Raw genomic sequence first — 24,712 nt, 5'->3', positions numbered from 1 at the left:
GTTGTTCGCTCGGTAAATTTCTTCGCATCGCAGCGATTTTCCGCTTAGTGCGCATGCGCAATGTCCGCACTGCGACTGCGCCAAGTAAATTTGCTATGCAGTTAGGAATTTTACTCACGGTTTTTTCTTCGTTCTGGTGATCGTAATGTGATTGACAGGAAGTGGGTGTTTCTGGGCGGAAACTGGCCGCTTTATGGGAGTGTGTGAAAAAACGCTACCGTTTCTGGGAAAATCGCGGGAGTGGCTGGAGAAACGGAGGAGTGTCTGGGCGAACGCTGGGTGTGTTTGTGACGTCAAACCAGGAACGACAAGCACTGAACTGATCGCACTGGCAGAGTAAGTTTCGAGTTACTCAGAAACTGCACAGAGATGTCTTATCGCAATATTGCGAATCTTTCGTTCGCAATTTTAAGAAGCTAAGATTCACTCCCAGTAGGCGGCGGCTTAGCGTGTGCAAAGCTGCTAAAAGCAGCTTGCGAGCGAACAACTCGGAATGACCCCCATGGTCCATTCTTCAGAGGAGACCAAAGTGGGAGGCAGACGTGCAAAAGTCCTAGAAGGATGGACCTTAGCTACTGCCTATGAATGGGTATTAGCAGCAATAATAAGATTTTAAACCTACCGGTAAATCTTTTTCTCATAGTCCGTAGAGGATGCTGGGGACTCCGTAAGGACCATGGGGATAGACGGGCTCCGCAAGAGACATGGGCACTTTAAGAAAGACTTTGACTCTGGGTGTGCACTGGCTCCTCCCTCTATGCCCCTCCTCCAGACCTCAGTTAGAGAAACTGTGCCCAGAGGAGACGGACAGTACGAGGAAAGGATTTTAGTTAATCCAAGGGCAAGATTCACACCAGCCACACCAATCACACCGTATAACTTGTGATATACTATCTAGTTAACAGTATGAAAAAACAACATATCATCGGTCCAAAACCGATGAAACTATAACATAACCCTTATGTAAGCAAGAACTATATACAAGTCTTGCAGAAGTAGTCCGCACTTGGGACGGGCACCCAGCATCCTCTACGGACTACGAGAAAAAGATTTACTGGTAGGTTTAAAATCTTATTTTCTCTAACGTCCTAGAGGATGCTGGGGACTCCGTAAGGACCATGGGGATTATACCAAAGCTCCCAAACGGGCGGGAGAGTGCGGATGACTCTGCAGCACCGATTGAGCAAACAGGAGGTCCTCCTCAGCCAGGGTATCAAACTTATAGAACTTTGCAAAGGTGTTTGACCCCGACCAAGTAGCAGCTCGGCACAGCTGTAGTGCCGAGACCCCTCGGGCAGCCGCCCAAGACGAGGCCACCTTCCTAGTGGAATGGGCCTTAACCGATTTCGGTAACGGCAATCCTGCCGTAGAATGCGCCTGCTGAATCGTGTTACAGATCCAGCGAGCAATAGTCTGCTTTGAAGCAGGGCCGCCAACCTTGTTGGCTGCATACAGGACAAACAGTGCTTCTGTTTTTCTGATCCTAGCCGTTCTGGCCACGTAAATTTTCAAAGCCCTGACCACATCCAGGGACTCGGAATCCTCCAAGTCACGTGTAGCCACAGGCACGACAATAGGTTGGTTCATAGGAAAGGATGAGACCACCTTAGGTAGGAATTAAGGACGGGTCCACAATTCCGCTCTATCCATATGGAAAACCAGATAGGGGCTTTTATGTGATAAAGCCGCCAATTCCGAAACTCGCCTAGCCGAAGCCAAGGCTAACAACATGACCACCTTCCAAGTGAGATATTTCAACTCCACTGTTTTAAGTGGTTCAAACCAATGTGCCTTAAGGAAACTTAACACCACGTTAAGGTCCCAAGGCGCCACCGGAGGTACAAAAGGAGGCTGAATATGCAGTACTCCCTTCACAAAAGTCTGTACTTCAGGTAAAGAGGCCAATTCGTTTTGAAAGAAAATGGATAAGGCCGAAATCTGAACTTTAATGGAGCCTAACTTTAGGCCCAAATTCACTCCAGTCTGTAGGAAGTGAAGAAAACGGCCTAGATGGAATTCTTCCGTAGGAGCATTCCTGGCCTCACACCAAGAAACATATTTACGCCATATTCGGTGATAATGTTTAGCCTTTATTATCGAAGGAATAACCTCATCCGGAATACCTTTTTCTGCTAGGATCCGGCGTTCAACCACCATGCCGTCAAACGCAGCCGCGGTAAGTCTTGGAACAGACAGGGACCTTGTTGTAACAGGTCCTGCCTTAGAGGAAGAGGCCACGGATCTTCTGTGAGCATTTCCTGCAGATCCGGATACCAGGTCCTTCGTGGCCAATCCGGAACAATGAGTATTGTTCTCGCTCCTCTTTTTCTTATTATCCTCAACATCTTGGGTATGAGAGGAAGAGGAGGAAACACATAGACCGACTGGAACACCCACAGTGTCACTAGGGCGTCCACAGCTACCGCCTGAGGGTCTCTTGACCTGGCGCAATACCTTTGTAGCTTTTTGTTGAGACGGGACGCCATCATGTCTATTTGGGGCAGTCCCCACCGACTTGCAATCTGCGCGAAAACTTCTTGATGAAGTCCCCACTCTCCCGGATGCAGGTCGTGTCTGCTGAGGAAGTCTGCTTCCCAGTTGTCCACTCCCGGAATGAACACTGCTGACAGAGCGCTTACATGATTCTCCGCCCAGCGAAGAATTCTGGTGGCTTCCACCATCGCCACCCTGCTCCTTGTGCCGCCTTGGCGGTTTATATGAGCTACTGCGGTGACGTTGTCTGACTGGATCAGAACTGGTCGATCGCGAAGTAAGATCTCCCCTTGACGTAGGGCGTTGTATATGGCCCTTAGTTCCAGGATGTTGATGTGAAGACAAGTCTCTTGACTTGACCAAAGGCCTTGGAAATTTCTTCCCTGTGTGACTGCTCCCCAACCTCGGAGGCTCGCGTCCGTGGTCACCAGGTTCCAGTCCTGAATGCCGAACCTGCGGCCCTCTAGAAGGTGAGCACTTTTCAGCCACCACAGGAGAGATACTCTGGCCCTGGGGGACAGGGTGATCTGCTGATGCATTTGCAGATGTGACCCGGACCATTTGTCCAATAGGTCCCATTGGAATGTCCTTGCATGGAATCTGCCGTAGGGAATGGCTTCGTATGTCACCACCATTTTTCCCAGGACTTGAGTGCAATGACGTATTGACACTTGTTTTGGCTTCAACAGGTTCATGACTAGAGTCATGAGTTCCTGCGCTTTTTCTGTCGTAAGAAAAATCATCTTCTGGTCTGTGTCCAGAATCATGCCCAAGAAGGGCAGACGAGTTGTAGGATTCAGCTGCGACTTTGGAATATTGATAATCCAGCCGTGTCGCTGTAACACAGTCAGTGAAAGTGAGACGCTGTTCAGCAACTTCTCCCGTGATCTCGCTTTTATGAGGAGATCGTCCAAGTACGGGATAATTGTGACACCCTGTTTGCGCAAGAGCACCATCATTTCCTGAAAATTCTCGGGGCCGTGGAAAGCCCAAACGGCAACGTCTGAAATTGGTAATGACAATCCTGTACCGCAAATCTCAGGTACGCCTGATGAGGAGGATATATGGGAACATGCAGGTATGCATCCTTTATGTCCAGAGATACCATAAAATCTCCCGCTTCCAGGCTGGCAATGACCGCTCTGAGCGATTCCATCTTGAACTTGAACCGTTTTAAGTAAAGGTTCAGGGATTTTAAATTCAAAATGGGTCTTACCGAACCGCCTGGCTTCGGGACCACAAACAGAGATGAGTAGTACCCCTTCCCTCTTTGAAGTAGGGGAACCTCTACCACCACTTGTTGAAGACACAATTTGCGAATCGCATGTAACACTATCTCCCTTTCCAGGGGGGAAGTCGGTAGGGCCGATTTGAAAAACAGGCGAGGTGGCACCTCTTCGAATTCCAGCTTGTAACCCTGGGAAACAATTTCTATTGCCCAGGGATCCACCTGCGAGTGAACACAGTTGTGGCTGAACAGTCAAAGACGTGCCCCCACTGGGGCGGACTCCCTCAGGGGAGCCCCAGCGTCATGCGGTGGATTTTGAAGAGGCCGGGGAGGACTTCTGTTCCTGGGAACTAGCTGTGTTATGCAGCTTCTTCCCTCTGCCCTTACCTCTGGCAAGAAAGGACGATCCACGTACTCTCTTGCTTTTATTGGAACGAAAGGACTGCATTTGATAATGAGACGCTTTCTTAGATTGTGAGGGAATATATGGCAAAAAATTCGATTTACCTGCCGTAGCCATGGAGACGAGGTCCGAGAGGCCCTCTCCAAACAATTCCTCACCCTTGTAAGGCAACAACTCCATATGTCTCTTGGAGTCTGCATCACCTGACCACTGTCGGGTCCATAAGACACGCCTAGCAGAAATAGACATAGCGATTATCCTGGAACCCAGTAAACTAAAGTCTCTTTGAGCATCCCTCATATATAAGACAGCATCTTTTATATGCCCTAGGGTCATTAAAATGGTATCCTTATCAAGGGTCTCAATATCCGCTGATAATGAATCTGCCCATGCTGCTACAGCACTACAAACCCAGGCCGACGCAATAGCCGGTCTGAGTAACGTACCAGAATGTGTGTAAATGGACTTCAAGGTAACCTCCTGCTTGCGGTCAGCAGGATCCTTGAGGGTAGCCGTATCTTGGGATAGAAGCGCTATCTTTTTTGATAAGCGCGTTAAAGCTTTGTCCACCCTAGGGGAGGATTCCCACCGGTTTCTGTCCTGCGACGGGAAAGGATACGCTATTAGAATCCTTTTGGGAATCTGCGGTTTTTTGTCTGGAGTTTCCCACGCTTTTTCGCATAATTCGTTCAGCTCATGTGATGAGGGAAAGGTGACCTCAGGTTTCTTTCCCTTATACATGTGTACCCTCGTGTCAGGGACAGGGGGTTCCTCAGTGATATGCAAAACATCTTTTATTGCGATAATCATATATCGAATACATTTAGCCACTTTTGGCTGTAATTTTGCATCATCGTAGTCGACACTGGAGTCTGAATCCGTGTCGGTATCTGTGTCAACTATTTGGGATAGTGGGCGCTTCTGAGACCCCGAAGGTCCAGGTGACATTGGGACAGGCATGGGTTGACTCCCTGACTGTACCCCAGCTTCAGCTTTGTCTAATCTTTTGTGCAATAAATTAACATTAGCACTTAAAACATTCCACATATCCATCCAGTCAGGTGTCGGCACTGCCGACGGAGACCTAACATTCATACACTCCCCCTCCTCCTTAGGTGAGCCTTCAATCTTAGACATGTCGACACACGCGTACCGACACACCACACACACACACACACACACACACACACACACACACACACACACACACACACACAGGGAAGCTCTTTTCTGAAGACAGGTTCCCCACCAGGCCCTTTGGAGAGACAGAGAGAGAGTATGCCAGCACACAACCCAGCGCTATATGACCCAGGAAAAAACACAGTATGTTTACCCAGTAGCGCTTTTGTTATGTATATGCGCCAATTATGTGCCCCCCCCCCCCCCCTCTACTTTAAAACCCTTCTTTCACCGTGTGTTAAGCAGGGGAGAGTCCGGGGAGCTTCCTCTCAGCGGTGCTGTGGAGAAAAATGGCGCTGGTGAGTGCTGAGGGAGAAGCCCCGCCCCCTCGGCAGCGGGCTTCTGTCCCGCTCAAATTTCTCAATAACATGGCGGGGGCTCTTTAAATACATGTACAGTGCCCAGCTGTACATGTATATATCTATATATGCCACAGGAGAGGTTTATATTGCTGCCCAGGGCACCCCCCCCCCTGCGCCCTGCACCCTTACAGTGACCGAGGTGTGTGAGGTGAATGGGAGCAATGGCGCACAGCTGCAGTGCTGTGCGTTACCTCTATGAAGATTAAGGTGTCTTCTGCCGCCTCTGATGTTCTTTTCCTCAATGCTCACTCGGCTTCAATCTACCGGCTCTGCGAGGAGGACGGTGGCGCGGCTCTGGGGCGGACGGCTAGGGTGAGACCTGCGTACCGATCCCTCTGGAGCTAATGGTGTCCAGTAGCCTAAGAAACAGAGCCCTGAAACTTAGAGAAGTGGGTCTGTTTCTCTCTCCTCAGTCCCTCGATGCAGGGAGTCTGTTGCCAGCAGGCTCCCTGAACATAAAAAACCTAACTAAAATGCTTTCTTTACAGGAAACTCAGGAGAGCTCCTGAAATGCACCCAGTCTCCACTGGGCACAGTATCAAACTGAGGTCTGGAGGAGGGGCATAGAGGGAGGAGCCAGTGCACACCCAGAGTCAAAGTCTTTCTTAAAGTGCCCATGTCTCCTGCGGCGCCCGTCTATCCCCATGGTCCTTACGGAGTCCCCAGCATCCTCTAGGACGTTAGAGAAAAGGAAATTATATACGATAGCGTTCCTGGACTTGCAGCCAGGCAGCAGTTTTCAAAGATCAGTAACAGTATGAAGGAAAACTTAAAAATGCTGTTGGTATAAAAAGTAATTTAGCAACAGGATTATATTGTCAAATATTTGTTGTGGAAAAACAAGAAAAGGTTTTCACATTATTATAGATGTGAGGACGCTCGGCATACACCGCAACACCCAAATTTTAAAAGGAGTTGGTAAGGACCATTGTGAACACTGTGGTTTTTGAAAGATGCCATACGATGTGCTAATGCAACAGGCACATCAGCAAGTCCTCAGATTCTCTATATTCAATTAACATTTTCCATACAAATGTCTCTTTTACTAGGGAATTCAATTATCCGCAAATTCGCTGCAATTTTTCGCCCAAAAATTTTTCGCAGCAATTTAATTCCAAACGGCTTTCACCTGAAAATTCTTGCAGTGAAAAGTGCAGGTGAAAATGGGGAAATCAGCCTGTACCCCAAAAAATGCTAAACTAACATAGGAAAACAGAAGAGAAGTGTATTAGAGATCACATTAGAGAGTTTTTGGGGACTTAAATTGTGTGAAATGGCTGTTATATGCATTTTTTTTTAAATGCAAAAAAATGATAGAAAGCAAGTTTTTTTTGAGCAAAATAAATGCTCTCATTAAATTTGGGGTGCATGAAAATGGGTATAAGTATATATTTGGGTCATTTTAGCGTACTTTAAAAAAAAAAAGTGGAAACAGACCGATTACTCCCATCTGCACGCCTAAAAACACCTGTCCCACTCATAAAGCACCCCAATATACCTGTCCCATACCTTGAACCCCAATTTCCATCACTTTGTACTTTTTCACCCCAAAAATGACATGTCATTATTGGCCAATTAAAAACCTCAACGTGCCTAATTAGTCATTAAGGGGGGTGTCCCAGGAGTTCTGTACCATATCCAAACATTTTTACCTTAAAATAGTGACTTTTCCTAACTTTTCACCTGCTTCTGAGTAGGTGAAGTGAAATTAGTGAAAAAATGATCACCGATAAATTTTCCCAGAAAATTGAATAGGCTGTAATTACGTTTCGCGGGAAAAGTCCGGTTTTTCGCGCTAAAACGGGACTTTTCACGCGAAAAGTCCGTTATCGCTGCTAATTGAATATACCCCTTAGAATGTCAGCCTCCACCAAGGTATTAGCAAACCTTCTAATATTGATCATGGCAAAGAAATATTCATATGGACTTACCTGGACAATATTTGGATAATGGCAACATCAACGGTGTCCTCTTCTTAGGTTACAGCCTGGGTCCTGCAATTTCTTTTTGGATGAAAAGCAAAAAGGGCCATGAACATCCAACTTAATAGCAACGTTTCCTATTGTAGGTCTAAATACAGTTCAAGGGAAAGTGTTTTTGACACCAGAAAGTGTATTGAAGTTAAAACAGTAAGGGGGATATTCAGTTGGCCGTGATAACTCGTTTTTGCTCAGAAAATGGTCTTTTATTGCGATTTGCAAAAACTGACCTATTTAATTATTCTCCGGCTATAATTCTCCATAGATTTTATGGCAATTTTCTGTTCATCCCCCCGGAGCAGGTGAAAAGTTGAAGAAAATCCCTATTTTAAAGTAAATAAGGATAGGATTGGTTCAGAATCCTTGGGTCACCCCACTGAATGACTAATTATGCACATAGAAGTTTTTAATTGTATGAAAAAGTGCAAAATGATGGAAATTGGGGTACAAGGTATGGAACAGGTATTTTGGAGTGCTTTGAGTCGGACAAGTGTTTTTAGACTTGCACCCCTAATTTAATGTGAGCACTTATATTGCTGAAAAACACTTGCTTTCTATAATTTTTCACAGGCAGATTTTCCCATTGTCACCTACATCACTGGTTTTATTGGTAAGAAATATCGCGCAAATGCCAAGAGCTGTTCCACTGCCTGTCATATTATATATGGGTCATAAACCCAAAAGTCCTGTGATTGTAAAGAACAGCTCTTATCGGGAGAACTGTCCTTTACGATTCTAAAGGCCCATATAGACGGGCCGATGTGGGAGAGATGTGTGCTGAGTGAACCGCTCAGCACACATCTCTCTCCCCCCGCTCAGCATAGCGCGATGTGTGCTGAGCGTGCGGGGGGAGAGGGGGGGGGCACTCACTTCCCCCAGCGGGGGGCTGTGCATCGCTATCGCTGTAAGGGGTACACACGGAGCGATCAGGCTTACATTATAAGCAATCTAGTCAGATTGCTTAGAATATCGCTCCGAGAGTACCCCCCTTTATGGCATTTCTAGGTGCATATCAGCGGTATCATCGCCAGTATGTACCCAGTAAGTAACAGGGTGCGATGCGTGCTACATCACGCCCATACAGTGGACTATTCTTTACTCTTGTTCCACTTTCTCATTATATACTCTCTCCTTTATTTTATATTTATATTCTCATTCTCTTTACGCTTCTTCCTTTACGTTGTCCACTTCTTTGTTTTCTTCAATTCAGAATTTTCTCTTTCCACGCTCTGATACCTTACTCCCTCAGCCCTCCTTCTTTACTTTCTCTGCTCTTTAAAGTCTCACCTTTCCCTTTAGATTTTTTATACTTTATTATAATTTATTTTTGTCTGTCTTACTTTTCTCTATCACATCTCAGTAATTTTCCTTTCTTATTTCTCACATAACACAACGTCCTTTCCTGCCACCTTTTCTCTCTCAAATACCTTAATCACCTCCTTTTTTTCGTTACTATCTCGGGTTCCTTACTCTTTTCTTTCACTCCACTCTCATTCATAAACAACATTCCTTTCTTTACTCTCCCTCATACCTTATTCTACTGCATATTACTTTTGACATGTGCATTATTTTACTGTCCTCTCTTCTCACATATCTGGCAGCATCAGAAAGCGCAGCACTGGCCAGAGGGCTGCACAGGGACTGCTGACACACCTGGCATGTGTCACCTTGGCCAAGGTGTAGATACGTCCTTGGCTAGAGGATACATTAAGTTTGCCCTCAAACATTAGAATAATGAAAGCAGTGTATAATGCCTATTTAACATCCAGAAAATAATTGTGTGTATGTCTTTCTCCACTCTGATTATGTTGTCCTATCAAGGTGGTTCAAGGAGTCACAGGATGATGACAGACGTACATACTTCTCTCATGCAATCTCGCAGAAATAACCGCAGCTCAAGGGAAAAAATTACAACTAGGCAGCAACTATATTAAAAGGACACTGCAATAAGCAACAATACACATGAGCGTGAATAATCCCTTACTTCATAGATGAAGATCTGCGTTCTCCCCTAATACTTTAGTCTGGATCTCTTTGCTTTTGCTTAGCTCACATGCCCCTCTGCTTTGCCACTCCTCTTCTTCCTCGCACTTGTGACTGCTAGGGATAGGCCTGAACAGTCATTTTCTTTCTAGCTCTGTACGATGATTCTTCCCATCTTTTTTTATTTTGTGTAGCTGTTTTCTATTGCTTTTATGACACGCTACAGCATGTCATATCGGTTTTGTTCTGTTTACTATTTTTGTGGTTACTAGTGTACAAGAATGTTTACGGATTGCTATTTGTCGCACTGTCTTTACTTTTGAGCAATATAGAGATTTTTCTTTTAAATATGATTTTTGGATTTATAGCATGAGGACCTGATTTATTTTTGCATAAGAATCTCCATTCAGGACCTTACATGATGTTGTTTGTTTTATCTACCAGATAGATCTATAGGAATACAGTCCTTTTATATAACTACTTGAGTAGCAATACAAATTATTCCATCTTTTTATTCTCTGAATCTAATACTAACTTTGGACAGTAGAGGACAGTAGCACTGTAAGTATTTATGTAAACGGTGTGTTCTATTAAGTTTATATTATGATATATTTCTGGTGCATATGATGTCCAGTTCCTAATATAGGGGCAGATGTATGAAAGTGCGCTGTGGTTTCTACTGACCACAGCGCACCTTAAGCCATCATCTTGCTCAGCACCCTAATGTATGTACGGCGTGTTAACGCCGTGTGCAGTGTCCGCCGCGTTACCCCGCCGCTTACCGTTACCCCGCCGCTTACCGTTACCCCGCAGTCCTGAATTGGAGACGAAGTGCAGAGGCAATGTATGATTGCCTCTGCTGTCGCTTTTCGTCTCTTGTAGCCGCTGGGCCGTAACGCCTCCCCCAGGCAGGCGATGAGTGCAAAATGTGCACTCGCTGAGTTAATTATTTATTTTTTTCAACAAACTTTATTGTTCGAGGCCAGTAATCTGCTGGTCCACAAAGCGCATGCGCCGGGGGGCCTCCTGCGGTTCAGACAGGAAGCAGGAGAGAAGTGCGCATGCGCACAGACTGCGGCGCTGAACCCAGCCAAGCCGATGTGGAAGGTGCGCTATCGTGGTACAGGTAGGATAACGCCCTCCCACATCGGCGGGGGCCTTAATAATACATTGTGGCAGCGGCTGCGGGCATATCACCACGATAATGTGGTGATACGCCCCTGGACGTTATGTCCGTTAGAACGTTTTTTTTCATACATCACCCCCATAATTTTTTATCAGATTTATATAACACCATAATCTTGGAATGTGTTTATTTCTAAAGAACTACATTGGTTCAATAGCTCTGTACAAGAGGAATTACAGACAGCAAACGATATACAGACACCATATATATTCACATAGAGCCATAATTACAGATGCACTTAGCATAATTATGTAGCTGCAGGAGGAGAGGACCCTGCTCATACAAGCTTACAGTCTGTAGGATTGTATTTCCATTTCTTGCAAATGGATCATTACTGGAAATATAGAATTGTGATTAATTTCTTAATATCATGGAGGGTCTTTTTTTCATAGCCCATCCTAGTGTGTGCCATGTTCTTAGACAAGTACCTTGCCCCAGGCACAGAAACAAAACCATTATCTTATAATAAACGTGGTGGGCTATACAATTCTTCTTCTCCATAATCTGTGACTATATGCCGTATCTCAGACGAATTAAAACCACACTTGCCTACCTGACCCTCTCCATGAGGGAGAAAATGCTCTGTTCCTGGACTTTCCTGGTAATGTATGATTGCCATCACCTGTGGTGAAACACCTTTCTTATCAATTAACTAGCTCACCACAGGCGATGGCAATCATACATTACCAGGAAAGTCCATGGACAGAGCATTTTCTCCCTCATGGAGAGGGTCAGGTAGGCAAGTGTGATTAAAACTAATTATTTTGTAGAACTTTTATCTCAGACAAATTAAAGCTAATTATTTGTAGAACTTTGAATGTAAATGCTCTGCTGTAAAGTATATAAATATGAGGAAGTTAATGATGTAAAGGGAAAGTATTACACATTACTGAACTTGCTAAGGTTATGTGAATAGGGGATTTTTCCCAAAATTGTGAGCTCCAGGTGCAACGATATTGCAGTCAAAAAACTAATGAGTAATCAAGCAAATTCTGTATCTCTGATTAATTAATGTTTGCTGATGATTGCCACTACTGAGCTTATGCAGTGAGTTCTTGGTATATACGTAAAGTGATATTAAAACAAATAATTCCCTTTTATATTATCAGGCTGTTTTTTCTTTATTGTAGAGACCATGCTTTTTATTTTGAAGGGTTGCTTTGCCATTCAGGAGGTTTTTTTTATTATATCCCTAGATTGATTTACAAGATATCTCTTCTCTGCTATGCTACTAAAATCATATATATTACAAAAGTAATAGGGCTAATCACTGATCCAGACCTGCATGGAACAATAGTAAACATGAGATGTCAGGAGCTCTGTTTATCAATCCATGTTGGGAGAACATACCGAGCCACCAGACATCTTGCATGTAGCTGGAGTGCCGAGTTCATAAGCTACGTTGTCATGGATACCAGTGCTCAATCAGTGTATCTCTGTTATTCAAGCACTTCATTCAAATACACTTCATATTAAAAATCCATATGGGAAATGTATTTGTAAAAGGGCCAGACAGTCACATATTTTTTTTATTTTATTTTTAATCAGAAACGGGTGGAAATCGTAACTAATCAGCTGCTAGCTATCATTTTATGGAATGGACTTGATAAACGATTGGTAGCATAGGCTTACCATATTATCCCTTTAAACCGGGATACTCGTAAATCACACAGATTCTGGGGCTGGTTGACTTTAAGCCTGCATGTCATCTGGTTTTAATCAGTCACAGGCACACAGCCAGAAAGTTAGGTTTTTTTACAGTATTTTTAATACTTTTGTGCATGAAACTAAGTTTGTGTACATACACAACATGGATCTTTTTTTAAATAAACTATAAATAGAAATGTTTCATATAATCCAACCTGTGTCAGGTGTTTAATAGCTAATATACTGGGTCGAGGTCTTACCTGTATGACCTTGTGTGCAGTTTAAGGAATACAGCTTAGAGTGTTCATGATGTAAATGGTGAGTGCAGATGTTCCATAATGTGTAGCTAGAGATAGATAGCTATATGTATACAATACAGGTTGAGTATCCCATTTCCAAATATTCAGAAATACGGAATTTTTTAAGGGATACTGAGATAGTGAAACCTTTGTTTTCTGATGGCTCAATGTATACAAACTTTGTTTAATGCACAAAGTTATTAAAAATATTGGCTAAAATGACCTTCAGGCTTTGTGTATAAGGTATATATGAAACATAAATGAATTGTGTGAATGTACACACACTTTGTTTAATGCACAAAGTTATTAAAAATATTGGCTAAAATTACCTTCAGGCTGTGTGTAAAGGGTGTATATGAAACATAAATGCATTCTGTGCTTACATTTAGGTCCCATCACCATGATCTCTCATTATGGTATGCAATTATTCCAAAATACGGAAAAATACGATATCCAAAATACTTCTGGTCCCAAGTATTTTGGATATGGGATATCTTTTATATGTATATCTTTTTCTCACATTGTATTGTGGTTTGTGTGGGCTTATGACTATCTATTTTTCATTTATTAATGTAGTAGTTGCACAAAAAGTTCAGTAACCTAACTATGCTTCTGACTACTTTAGCTTGGAACCTGCCTACTTCCAGGTGTCGTCATGCGTCTCTCAGTCCAGCCTGATTCAGATGTGGACGCAATGCTGATGTTTGCACAATTGCTCTATAATTTGCTATTACGCATATGTAAGAAGTCTAGGAAAGCCTTAGTGTACACGCATGAAGAGATGCATGCCACGGCCTCTGCATTTGCATATGACATCGCTATGACTTGAGATGGTGTCTGCAATCCATGGTTGATTCAAGTTGAAGACTGAGCGGTGACCTAAAGTGATGGCAAAACAAGGAGGTGTCATGTGCTTGTTGTGGGACTGTCATTGGCGTTTATTGGGATGTGGCTGCATAGTGGCCATATATTGAGAAAGTTGCAAGGGAGGCTCTGTGCCCGGCAGGATATGCTCAAGGAATCCATATTGCTACCAATGGTGCGTCGTCAGTGGAGTAATCAGATCCACTAGCGCAGTTGCTGAGCATTGCTCAGATATGCATAGTGGGCATCACAGTGTTTGCGCAGTCCGTTGCACGGTAGTACACAAGAGGAACGCTGACATTTTGCATATTTTTGCACATCCATGACAAATCATAGCCACACATGATTAGTGTGCACCTTTCAGTCAGGTCCTCGGTCTCAACTTAAATATACATGAAGGTTTAGCATAATGTTAATGTCCTGTACGTCAAACAAGCAGAAATAACTATAATAAAATAAATCTTTGAAACTAATTTGTATCCTTACAGTTTACAGCAGAAAGTTCAAAAATGCTTAGAGGATGGTGTGCGGCTCCCAATGCTGGACACAAAGCAACTCCAGTCTGAGAACGATCGTCTCAGAGAGCAGGCCGAGCGTGCCAACAAGGTGAGAACTTATTATCCATGCCTAATTAGCATCTCTGTCCTTCCACTCCTGCTGGAGCTGAACACAATAGTAAATTTAAAGATGCTCTTTCAACCACTTGCCTGGTATGGTCACATCAGATCCAACCACACCAGGCTGTGCTTTCCCTGACATTGTCGCATCTGATGCAACCTGTCAGAAAGATCACTGTGCAGCGGCTGCAGGAAGAGAAGCTTCCTGCAGTTGTCGCTCTCAGAGGAACCCTCTGCTTCCTGGTCCCTCTGCTTCCTGGTTTTCTCAAATCGCTCCTATGATGTTCGGCAAAAACTCTGGTAATTGTAACACAGTCTTTTTATTGTAATAAAACTTGATTATGTTCTCTTTTTCAGATCATAGACAATCAGCAAATTCAAATTGACAATATGACAGCAGAAATTCAGGTAAGACCCTGTACTGGGCCTACTGATACATAGGGGTATACAGGTGAAACTCAGAAAATTAGACTGTCGTCCAAAAGTTCATTTATTTCAGTAATTCAACTTAAAAGGTGAAACTAATATATTATATACTCATTACATGCAAAGTGAGATATTTCAAGCCTTTATTTGTTATAATTTTGATGATTGTGGCTTACTGCTTAAGAAAACCCCAAATTCAAAATCTCAGAAAATTAGAATATTCCATAAAATCAAGAAAAAAAGGATTTTAAATACAGAAATGTCGGCCCTCTGAAAAGTATAATCATGCATATGTACTCAGTACTTGGTTTGGGCCTCTTTTGCATGAATTACTGCCTCAATGCAGCGTGGCATGGATTCTATCAGCCTCTGGCACTGCTGAGGTGTTATGAAAGACCAGGATGCTTCAATAGCGGCCTTCAGCTCTTCTGAATTGTTCGGTCTCGTGTCTCTCATCTTTCTCTTGGCAATGCCCCATATAAATTAGACCTACTTGGTATTTGTGGTAATTATCTGGCTCAACAGTAAAAGTAGCCATCTTGCATTTCAAATAAAAAGGATTTATTTAGTCTAGTATTCTACAAAAGACAAAGTTGTGGGGAAAACCAGGCTTTGCTTCTGTACACATAGATAAGTTATTCCCGGAAGCACTGTCCTAGGGCAGAATTGTGAATATTGACCATGCACTGAGTAGCCATCCACCACCGTTGATAAGGTGTTCATTTGAAACTGCTGAAGTAATTTTTTTTTTCTATTTTCTGAAGTTTGTTGTTTTAATGGTTGTGTACAAATCAATAAACTAGAAATTACAAAATTATATTGAGACCAGAATAGGACATAACTGCTCTTGGGAGTACCATGCACGAATATATAGGCAGCCAAGCATACTCTCATTTCAGAAATGGTTTTTTTAGCACATGATTAATAACAAGAAGGGTTTTTGTGTGTAGTTCATTATTCATTGTCTGGAATCGTGGCCTGAGGTGGAGCAAACTCCTATAATTACCTGCCAGAGCACCAAGCTGTCCTCCCCACTTGATTAACTATGTATTGTGCCTGAAAATCAAGTATTGCATGTTAAATATTTTACATAGGACATCCATTGTTAGTCTTTAGCACTGGACGTCCGAATTGTGAAACTGATGTCACCACTTGCCCGTAGTTCAAGGATTTTGCTAAATAAAGATTAATATTAATTAGAGATGAGCGGGTTCGGATTTACTCGGTTCTTTACGCCAGAAATATCGCCATTTCTTATTTTCTGGATTTTTCTTATTGGCTAACCAAAACACGTGACGTCCGATGGCCAATAAGGAGATAAGGGTAAAACCGAACCCGCTCATCTCTAAATTTATTAATGTACACATTATTCGGAAGGTTATGGTATTTTATGTCGCCATTCATTAGGTCGCAATAAGAATGTTGACATGGCTGTAATGTTGACATGTCAACACTGTTAAAATGCTGACAATTTATTTTTACTGCCATTCTAGTGCTAACTCTAATGCTAGCCCTATCCCTAATGGAAATATTGACATTATGACAGTGTAACCATTTACTATGTCGACATTAATGATGTAGACAATTCAACCATGTTGGCATCATGAGTGTTGACATTCCGACTGGTGACATCATGACCGCATACCATGCAGAGTGGTGATATCTCTAAATTGGGTCATTTAGCAGGAGACCTGTTTCGCAGTGTTAGCTCCTCTCCATTGTACCAGAACTAGAGGCTAAAATGGCACCGGCTCTCCACTGCTAGATGCTGCAGTATAGCACAGCTCCCATGGCTGGCTAACATTTCAGTGAGAAGTTATCAGCATGTCTCCAAGTGGGAATAGGGATATTGGCGGTGCCAAAGGGTACCTTGTACATGAAGCCTAAGAGCAAAGGAATTGGAAAGAGAAGGTTTTCTAATGTTAGTAATGGGCGCTGGAGTGTTCTAAAAATTAGTATTTATTTGTAAACCTAGGACAAGACAACATGAATGGGAAAATGTTCTCAATCGTCCCAATAGAACAGGAGGGTATAAGGCTTACCCAGTGAATAGAAATGGAGCCTCTGGTGGTAAATGAGCAGAGTGCAGTCCGGACTACGCACCCTGCTGGGCTCCAATACTTTAACCAGGCAAAGCGACCCCTTCTCTTGATGATCCTTGGCGAGTCACAGTCACTACCAGTCCGGACTGCATTCTGCTCGTTTCTAGTCACTGGGTAAGCCTTATACCCTCCTGTTCTATTTGGACGATTGAGAACATTTTCCCATTACCAAATACTTTTGTTATTTTACAAGCTTTTCAGACTATGGTGTTTCACACAGGTGTTTGAACACTTGCAGGATCCAGGATTTTTATATCATTATTAGTCTTATGTATGTCCTTGTATTGCTGTTTCTGACATCCGAGGTGTCTTTTTAAATTCATGTTGTCTTGTCCCATGTTTACAAATAAATACTCATTTTTAGAACACTCCAGCGCCCATTGTGGACTACCACACCATTTGAATTGTATCACCGGGGGCTCTCCTATTAACCCCGATGCGTTGTGCTTCTCCTCCTGATGCTAGCACTTATCGGGGTTGGCACCCGAAGCATAATCCTCGATAAGCGGGCTGCCGGAGCCGCGATAACACATGGGATCAGGGACTTATCCCCGATCCCATGTGTTTTGACGCGATCGCATGTCCATTTTCGAACTAAGAAAACGGCCCTGTAATAGGATACCATGATAATAACCATTAGTCATTAATTGCGATATCCGTCCGTTTTCACCCGCCGAGAAGGGATCAGCTCTAATTGGATACCCCACATTGTCTTCGTCTTCATATCATAGTAAATTATATGTCTGATCTATAGTATAGACCTGGTGATGTTTCTGTGCTGCAATGACAACGTCATGTCTGAAAAGTCACTGCAGAGCATGGGGGGGTGCTGCATTGTACAGAAAGGGTCATCGTGTTTCTGCATTTACATGTATTTTTATTATTGTCTTTCTCTAGACACTAAGAGATAAGCTGTTCCAGGAGAGATCGTGTGTTCTTGAACTTGAGAAAAAGGTTGCAGAGCAAGCAGAATGCACACAAAAGCTGCACACACTTTATCTGGAAGTAAGTAACTGTGACATGTTCCCTATGCCCATATTCATTAGAGGTTTGTTCATTGTGGGACTAAACCATGTGACAAATGAAAAATACACCTAAGTATGAAGCTTCATATTAGCACACATGGGTGCCACTAGAGTGTAAGTAAGCAATATTTAGACATTCATTTATTTTTTTTACATTATTTTTAAAATGTTTAAAACTGATTGTGCAAAGTGGGAAAAACCAAGTATGATTTCAAAGCTATCGATTAGATGGCCAACAGTTCACTTCCTTTATTAAACACCCCGTCCCCTTGATTTAGAACAGTTGGTTTGTTCTATACAGAGGTGATAGCATTGCTGCCCATGTCATCTACTTCGTGTTGACATTTAAAGGTTTTCAAGGCAGCTACTACTTTGTTCTAGACATTGGGAGTTATTCAGGTCGTATCGCTAATCGATGTGACCACCATAACCCCGGCGGCGGCAGTGCACAGGTCCCATCCTGCATGTGCGCTAGCAGCCAATGCGATTGCATCTGCCTGATTGACGTTTTCGGGGCAGCTGCGTGACGTCACACACAGACACTTCGAAAAAGAAAATAAGAATTTACTTACCGATAATTCTATTTCTCGGAGTCCGTAGTGGATGCTGGGGTTCCTGAAAGGACCATGGGGAATAGCGGCTCCGCAGGAGACAGGGCACAAAAGTAAAGCTTTCCGATCAGGTGGTGTGCACTGGCTCCTCCCCCTATGACCCTCCTCCAAGCCAGTTAGGTACTGTGCCCGGACGAGCGTACACAATAAGGGAGGAATTTTGAATCCCGGGTAAGACTCATACCAGCCACACCAATCACACCGTACAACTTGTGATCTAAACCCAGTTAACAGTATGATAACAGCGGAGCCTCTGAAAAGATGGCTCACAACAATAATAACCCGATTTTTGTAACTATGTACAAGTATTGCAGATAATCCGCACTTGGGATGGGCGCCCAGCATCCACTACGGACTCCGAGAAATAGAATTATCGGTAAGTAAATTCTTATTTTCTCTATCGTCCTAGTGGATGCTGGGGTTCCTGAAAGGACCATGGGGATTATACCAAAGCTCCCAAACGGGCGGGAGAGTGCGGATGACTCTGCAGCACCGAATGAGAGAACTCCAGGTCCTCCTTAGCCAGGGTATCAAATTTGTAGAATTTAGCAAACGTGTTTGCCCCTGACCAAGTAGCTGCTCGGCAAAGTTTTAAAGCCGAGACCCCTCGGGCAGCCGCCCAAGATGAGCCCACCTTCCTTGTGGAATGGGCATTTACATATTTTGGCTGTGGCAGGCCTGCCACAGAATGTGCAAGCTGAATTGTATTACACATCCAACTAGCAATAGTCTGCTTAGAAGCAAGAGCACCCAGTTTGTTGGGTGCATACAGGATAACAGCAAGTCAGTTTTCCTGACTCCAGCCGTCCTGGAACATATTTTCAGGGCCCTGACAACATCTAGCAACTTGGAGTCCTCCAAGTCCCTAGTAGGTGCAAGGCACCACAATAAGCTGGTTCAGGTGAAACACTGACACCACCTTAGGGAGAGAACTGGGGACGAGTCCGCAGCTCTGCCCTGTCCGAATGGACAAACAGATATGGGCTTTTTTTGAGAAAAAACCACCAATTTGACACTCGCCTGGTCCAGGCCAGGGCCAAGAGCATGGTCACTTTTCATGTGAGATGCTTCAAATCCACAGATTTGACTGGTTTTAAACCAATGTGATTTGAGGAATCCCAGAACTACGTTGAGATCCCACAGTGCCACTGGAGGCACAAAAGGGGGGTTGTATATGCAATACTCCCTTGACAAACTTCTGGACTTCAGGAACTGAAGCCAATTCTTTCTGGAAGAAAATCGACAGGGCCGAAATTTGAACCTTAATGGACCCCAATTTGAGGCCCATAGACACTCCTGTTTGCAGGAAATGCAGGAAACGACCGAGTTGAAATTTCTTTGTGGGGCCTTCCTGGCCTCACACCACGCAACATATTTTCGCCACATGTGGTGATAATGTTGTGCGGTCACCTCCTATCTGGCTTTGACCAGGGTAGGAATGACCTCTTCCGGAATGCCTTTTTCCCTTAGGATCCGGCTTTCCACCGCCATGCCGACAAACGCAGCTGCGGTAAGTCTTGGAACAGACATGGTACTTGCTGAAGCAAGTCCCTTCTTAGCGGCAGAGGCCATAAGACCTCTGTAAGCATCTCTTGAAGTTCCGGGTACCAAGTCCTTCTTGGCCAATCCGGAGCCATGAGTATAGTTCTTACTCCTCTACGTCTTATAATTCTCAGCACCTTAGGTATGAGAAGCAGAGGAGGGAACACATACACCGACTGGTACACCCACGGTGTTACCAGAACGTCCACAGCTATTGCCTGAGGGTCTCTTGACCTGGCGCAATACCTGTCCCGTTTTTTGTTCAGACGGGACGCCATCGTGTCCACCTTTGGTATTTCCCAACGGTTTACAATCATGTGGAAAAAACTTCCCGATGAAGTTTCCACTCTCCCGGGTGGAGGTCGTGCCCGCTGAGGAAGTCTGCTTCCCAGTTTCCATTCCCGGGATGAAACACTGCTGACAGTGCTATCACATGATTTTCCGCCCAGCGAAAAGTCCTTGCAGTTTTTGCCATTGCCCTCCTGCTTCTTGTGTCGCCCTGTCTGTTTACGTGGGCGACTGCCGTGATGTTTTTCCCACTGGATCAATACCGGCTGACCTTGAAGCAGAGGTCTTGCTAAGCTTAGAGCATTATAAATTTACCCTTAGCTCCAGTATATTTATGTGGAGAAAAGTCTCCAGACTTGATCACACTCCCTGGAAATTTTTTCCTTGTGTGACTGCTCCCCAGCCTCTCGGGCTGGGCTCCGTGGTCACCAGCATCCAAACCTGAATGCCGAATCTGCGGCCCTCTAGAAGATGAGCACTCTATAACCACCACAGGAGAGACACCCTTGTCCTTGGATATAGGGTTATCCGCTGATGCATCTGAAGATGCGATCCGGACCATTTGTCCAGCAGATCCCACCGAAAAGTTCTTGCGTGAAATCTGCCGAATGGAATTGCTTCGTAGGAAGCCACCATTTTTACCAGGACCCTTGTGCAATGATGCACTGTTTTTAGGAGGTTCCTGACTAGCTCGGATAACTCCCTGGCTTTCTCTTCCGGGAGAAACACCTTTTTCTGGACTGTGTCCAGAATCATCCCTAGGCACAGCAGACGTGTCGTCGGGATCAGCTGCGATTTTGGAATATTTAGAATCCACCCGTGCTGTTGTAGCAGTATCCGAGATAGTGCTACTCCGACCTCCAACTGTTCCCTGGACTATGCCCTTATCAGGAGATCGTCCAAGTAAGGGATAATTAAGACGCCTTTTCTTCGAAGAAGAATCATCATTTCGGCCATTACCTTGGTAAAGACCCGGGGTGCCGTGGACAATCCAAACGGCAGCGTCTGAAACTGATAGTGACAGTTCTGCACCACGAACCTGAGGTACCCTTAGTGAGAAGGGCAAATTTGGGACATAGAGGTAAGCATCCCTGATGTCCCGGGACACTATATAGTCCCCTTCTTCCTGGTTCGTTATCACTGCTCTGAGTGACTCCATCTTGATTTGAACCTTTGTAAGTGTTCAAAAAATTTTTTAGAATAAGTCTCACCTAGCCTTCTGGCTTCAGTACCACAATATAGTGTGGAATAATACCCCTTTTCTTGTAGTAGGAGGGGTAATTTAATTATCACCTGCTGGGAATACAGCTTGTGAATTTTTTCCCATACTGCCTCCTTGTCGGAGGGAGACCTTGGTAAAGCAGACTTCAGGAGCCTGCGAAGGGGAAACGTCTCGACATTCCAATCTGTACCCCTGGGATACTACTTGTAGGATCCAGGGGTCCTGTACGGTCTCAGCGCCATGCTGAGAACTTGTCAGAAGCGGTGGAACGCTTCTGTTCCTGGGAATGGGCTGCCTGCTGCAGTCTTCTTCCCTTTCCTCTATCCCTGGGCAGATATGATCTTATAGGGACGAAAGGACTGAGGCTGAAAAGACGGTGTCTTTTTCTGCAGAGATGTGACTTAGGGTAAAAACGGCGGATTTTCCAGCAGTTGCCGTGGCCACCAGGTCCGATGGACCGACCCCAAATAACTCCTCTTCCTTTATACGGCAATACACCTTTGTGCCGTTTGGAATCTGCATCACCTGACCACTGTCGTGTCCATAACATCTTCTGGCAGATATGGACATCGCATTTACTCTTGATGCCAGAGTGCAAATATCCCTCTGTGCATCTCGCATATATAGAAATGCATCCTTTAAATGCTCTATAGTCCATAAAATACTGTCCCTGTCAAGGGTATCAATATTTTTAGTCAGGGAATCCGACCAAGCCACCCCAGCTCTGCACATCCAGGCTGAGGCGATCGCTGGTCGCAGTATAACACCAGTATGTGTGTATATACTTTTTATGATATTTTCCAGCCTCCTGTCAGCTGGTCCTTGAGGACGGCCCTATCTATAGACGGTACCGCCACTTGTTTTGATAAGCGTGTGAGCGCCTTATCCACCCTAAGGGGTGTTTCCCAACGCGCCCTAACTTCTGGCGGGAAAGGGTATACCGCCCATAATTTTCTATCGGGGGGAACCCACGCATCATCACACACTTTATTTAATTTATCTGATTCAGGAAAAACTACGGTAGTTTTTTCACATCCCACATAATACCCTCTTTTGTGGTACTTGTAGTATCAGAAATATGAAACACCTCCTTCATTGCCTTTAACGTGTGGCCCTAATAAGGAATACGTTTGTTTATTCACCGTCGACACTGGATTCAGTGTCCCTGTCTGTGTCTGTGTCGACCGACTAAAGTAAACGGGCGTTTTAAAACCCCTGACGGTGTTTTTGAGACGTCTGGACCGGTACTAATTGTTTGTCGGCCGTCTCATGTCGTCAACCGACCTTGCAGCGTGTTGACATTATCACGTAATTCCCTAAATAAGCCATCCATTCCGGTGTCGACTCCCTAGAGAGTGACATCACCATTACAGGCAATTGCTCCGCCTCCTCACCAACATCGTCCTCATACATGTCGACACACACGTACCGACACACAGCACACACACAGGGAATGCTCTGATAGAGGACAGGACCCACTAGCCCTTTGGAGAGACAGAGGGAGAGTTTACCAGCACACACCAAAAACGCTATAATTATATAGGGACAACCTTATATAAGTGTTTTCCCTTATAGCATCTTTTTTATATATTTCTAACGCCAATTTAGTGCCCCCCCTCTCTGTTTTAACCCTGTTTCTGTAGTGCAGTGCAGGGGAGAGCCTGGGAGCCTTCCCTCCAGCCTTTCTGTGAGGGAAAATGGCGCTGTGTGCTGAGGAGATAGGCCCCGCCCCTTTTTCGGTGGCCTCGTCTCCCGCTCTTAACGGATTCTGGCAGGGGTTAAATATCTCCATATAGCCTCCGGAGGCTATATGTGAGGTATTTTTAGCCAAAATAGGTATTCATTTGCCTCCCAGGGCGCCCCCCTCCCAGCGCCCTGCACCCTCAGTGACTGCCGTGTGAAGTGTGCTGAGAGGAAAATGGCGCACAGCTGCAGTGCTGTGCGCTACCTTTAGAAGACTGAGGAGTCTTCTGCCGCCGATTCTGGACCTCTTCTTACTTCAGCATCTGCAAGGGGGCCGGCGGCAAGGCTCCGGTGACCATCCAGGCTGTACCTGTGATCGTCCCTCTGGAGCTGATGTCCAGTAGCCAAGAAGCCAATCCATCCTGCACGCAGGTGAGTTCACTTCTTCTCCCCTAAGTCCCTCGTTGCAGTGATCCTGTTGCCAGCAGGACTCACTGTAAAATAAAAAACCTAAGCTAAACTTTTCTAAGCAGCTCTTTAGGAGAGCCACCTAGATTGCACCCTTCTCGGCCGGGCACAAAAATCTAACTGGCTTGGAGGAGGGTCATAGGGGGAGGAGCCAGTGCACACCACCTGATCCTAAAGCTTTACTTTTTGTGCCCTGTCTCCTGCGGAGCCGCTATTCCCCATGGTCCTTTCAGGAACCACAGCATCCACTAGGACGATAGAGAAAATGGCAGCGGACCGACTGCATACGCAGCCTAGCTGCAGGGGGTCTTCCACAGTTGCTGTGACTGCAATTAAATTGCGTTTGCAGCCACTGGGCAGGCCATTTAGCATGGTGCACGGCCTTGCCCTGCGATGGGCGGCACCCAGCATGTGAAAAAAAGGATTGCAGATTCTTCAATCCAACCTGAATAACCCCCATAGTCCTTTATTGCACAACTAAAACAAAAAGACATAGGGGGTGATTCCGACTTGATCGTAGATGTGCTAAATTTAGCAAAGCTACTATCAGGAACACAGACATGTGGGGGGACGCCCAGCCCCGCATGTCGGTCCCTGCCCCATCGCAGAAGTACAAAAGCATTGCACAGCAGCAATACTTTGCACTTCAGGAGTAGCTCCTGGCCAGCGCAGCTGTTGCGTGCTGGCCGGGAGCTACTCGTCGCTGCCTGGGTCGCAGCAACTGCGTGTGAAGTCACGCAGCCGCTGCGGGCCGCCCCCCCCCCCCGCACGGTCCAGCCACGCATGCGTTGGCTGGACTGCACCCACAAAATGGCGGGCAAACACCGCTGTGCCGCCTAGGGTCCGCCTCTGCCTGTCAATCAGGCAGAGGCGATCGCTAGGCAGCGACGGCTGTCAGCCATGCGCCGGTGTACTGCAGCACCGGTGCATGCGCATTTCTGACCTGAACACTGCGCTGCGAAGAACTGCAGCGAGCTATCAGGTCAGAATGACCCCCATAGAAAGAAACTTGCTACTAAATGCTTTATATGGGAATAGTACTTAGCCATGTAGCATATTAATGTTCAATGGTTACATGAGATAAGCAAAGCTTTTCTTTCCCATT

At 44.9% G+C, this 24,712-nt stretch overlaps 1 protein-coding gene across 3 annotated transcripts in view; it reads left to right on the top strand.

The window, feature by feature from the left end:
• Positions 1-24,712, top strand: part of CEP85L (centrosomal protein 85 like) — a 387,474-nt gene that overhangs the window by 359,252 nt on the left and 3,510 nt on the right. For all 3 annotated transcript variants that reach the window (XM_063917223.1, XM_063917222.1, XM_063917221.1), the window contains 3 exons: positions 14,112-14,229; positions 14,598-14,648; positions 17,666-17,773. In XM_063917223.1, coding sequence (XP_063773293.1) covers positions 14,112-14,229; positions 14,598-14,648; positions 17,666-17,773 — 277 coding nt within the window. The remainder of the gene's footprint in view (positions 1-14,111; positions 14,230-14,597; positions 14,649-17,665; positions 17,774-24,712) is intronic.

Source organism: Pseudophryne corroboree, chromosome 4 (genome assembly GCF_028390025.1).
Source record: "Pseudophryne corroboree isolate aPseCor3 chromosome 4, aPseCor3.hap2, whole genome shotgun sequence".
NCBI classification, from domain to species: domain Eukaryota; kingdom Metazoa; phylum Chordata; class Amphibia; order Anura; family Myobatrachidae; genus Pseudophryne; species Pseudophryne corroboree.
This window is presented reverse-complemented; position numbering and strand designations above follow the sequence as displayed.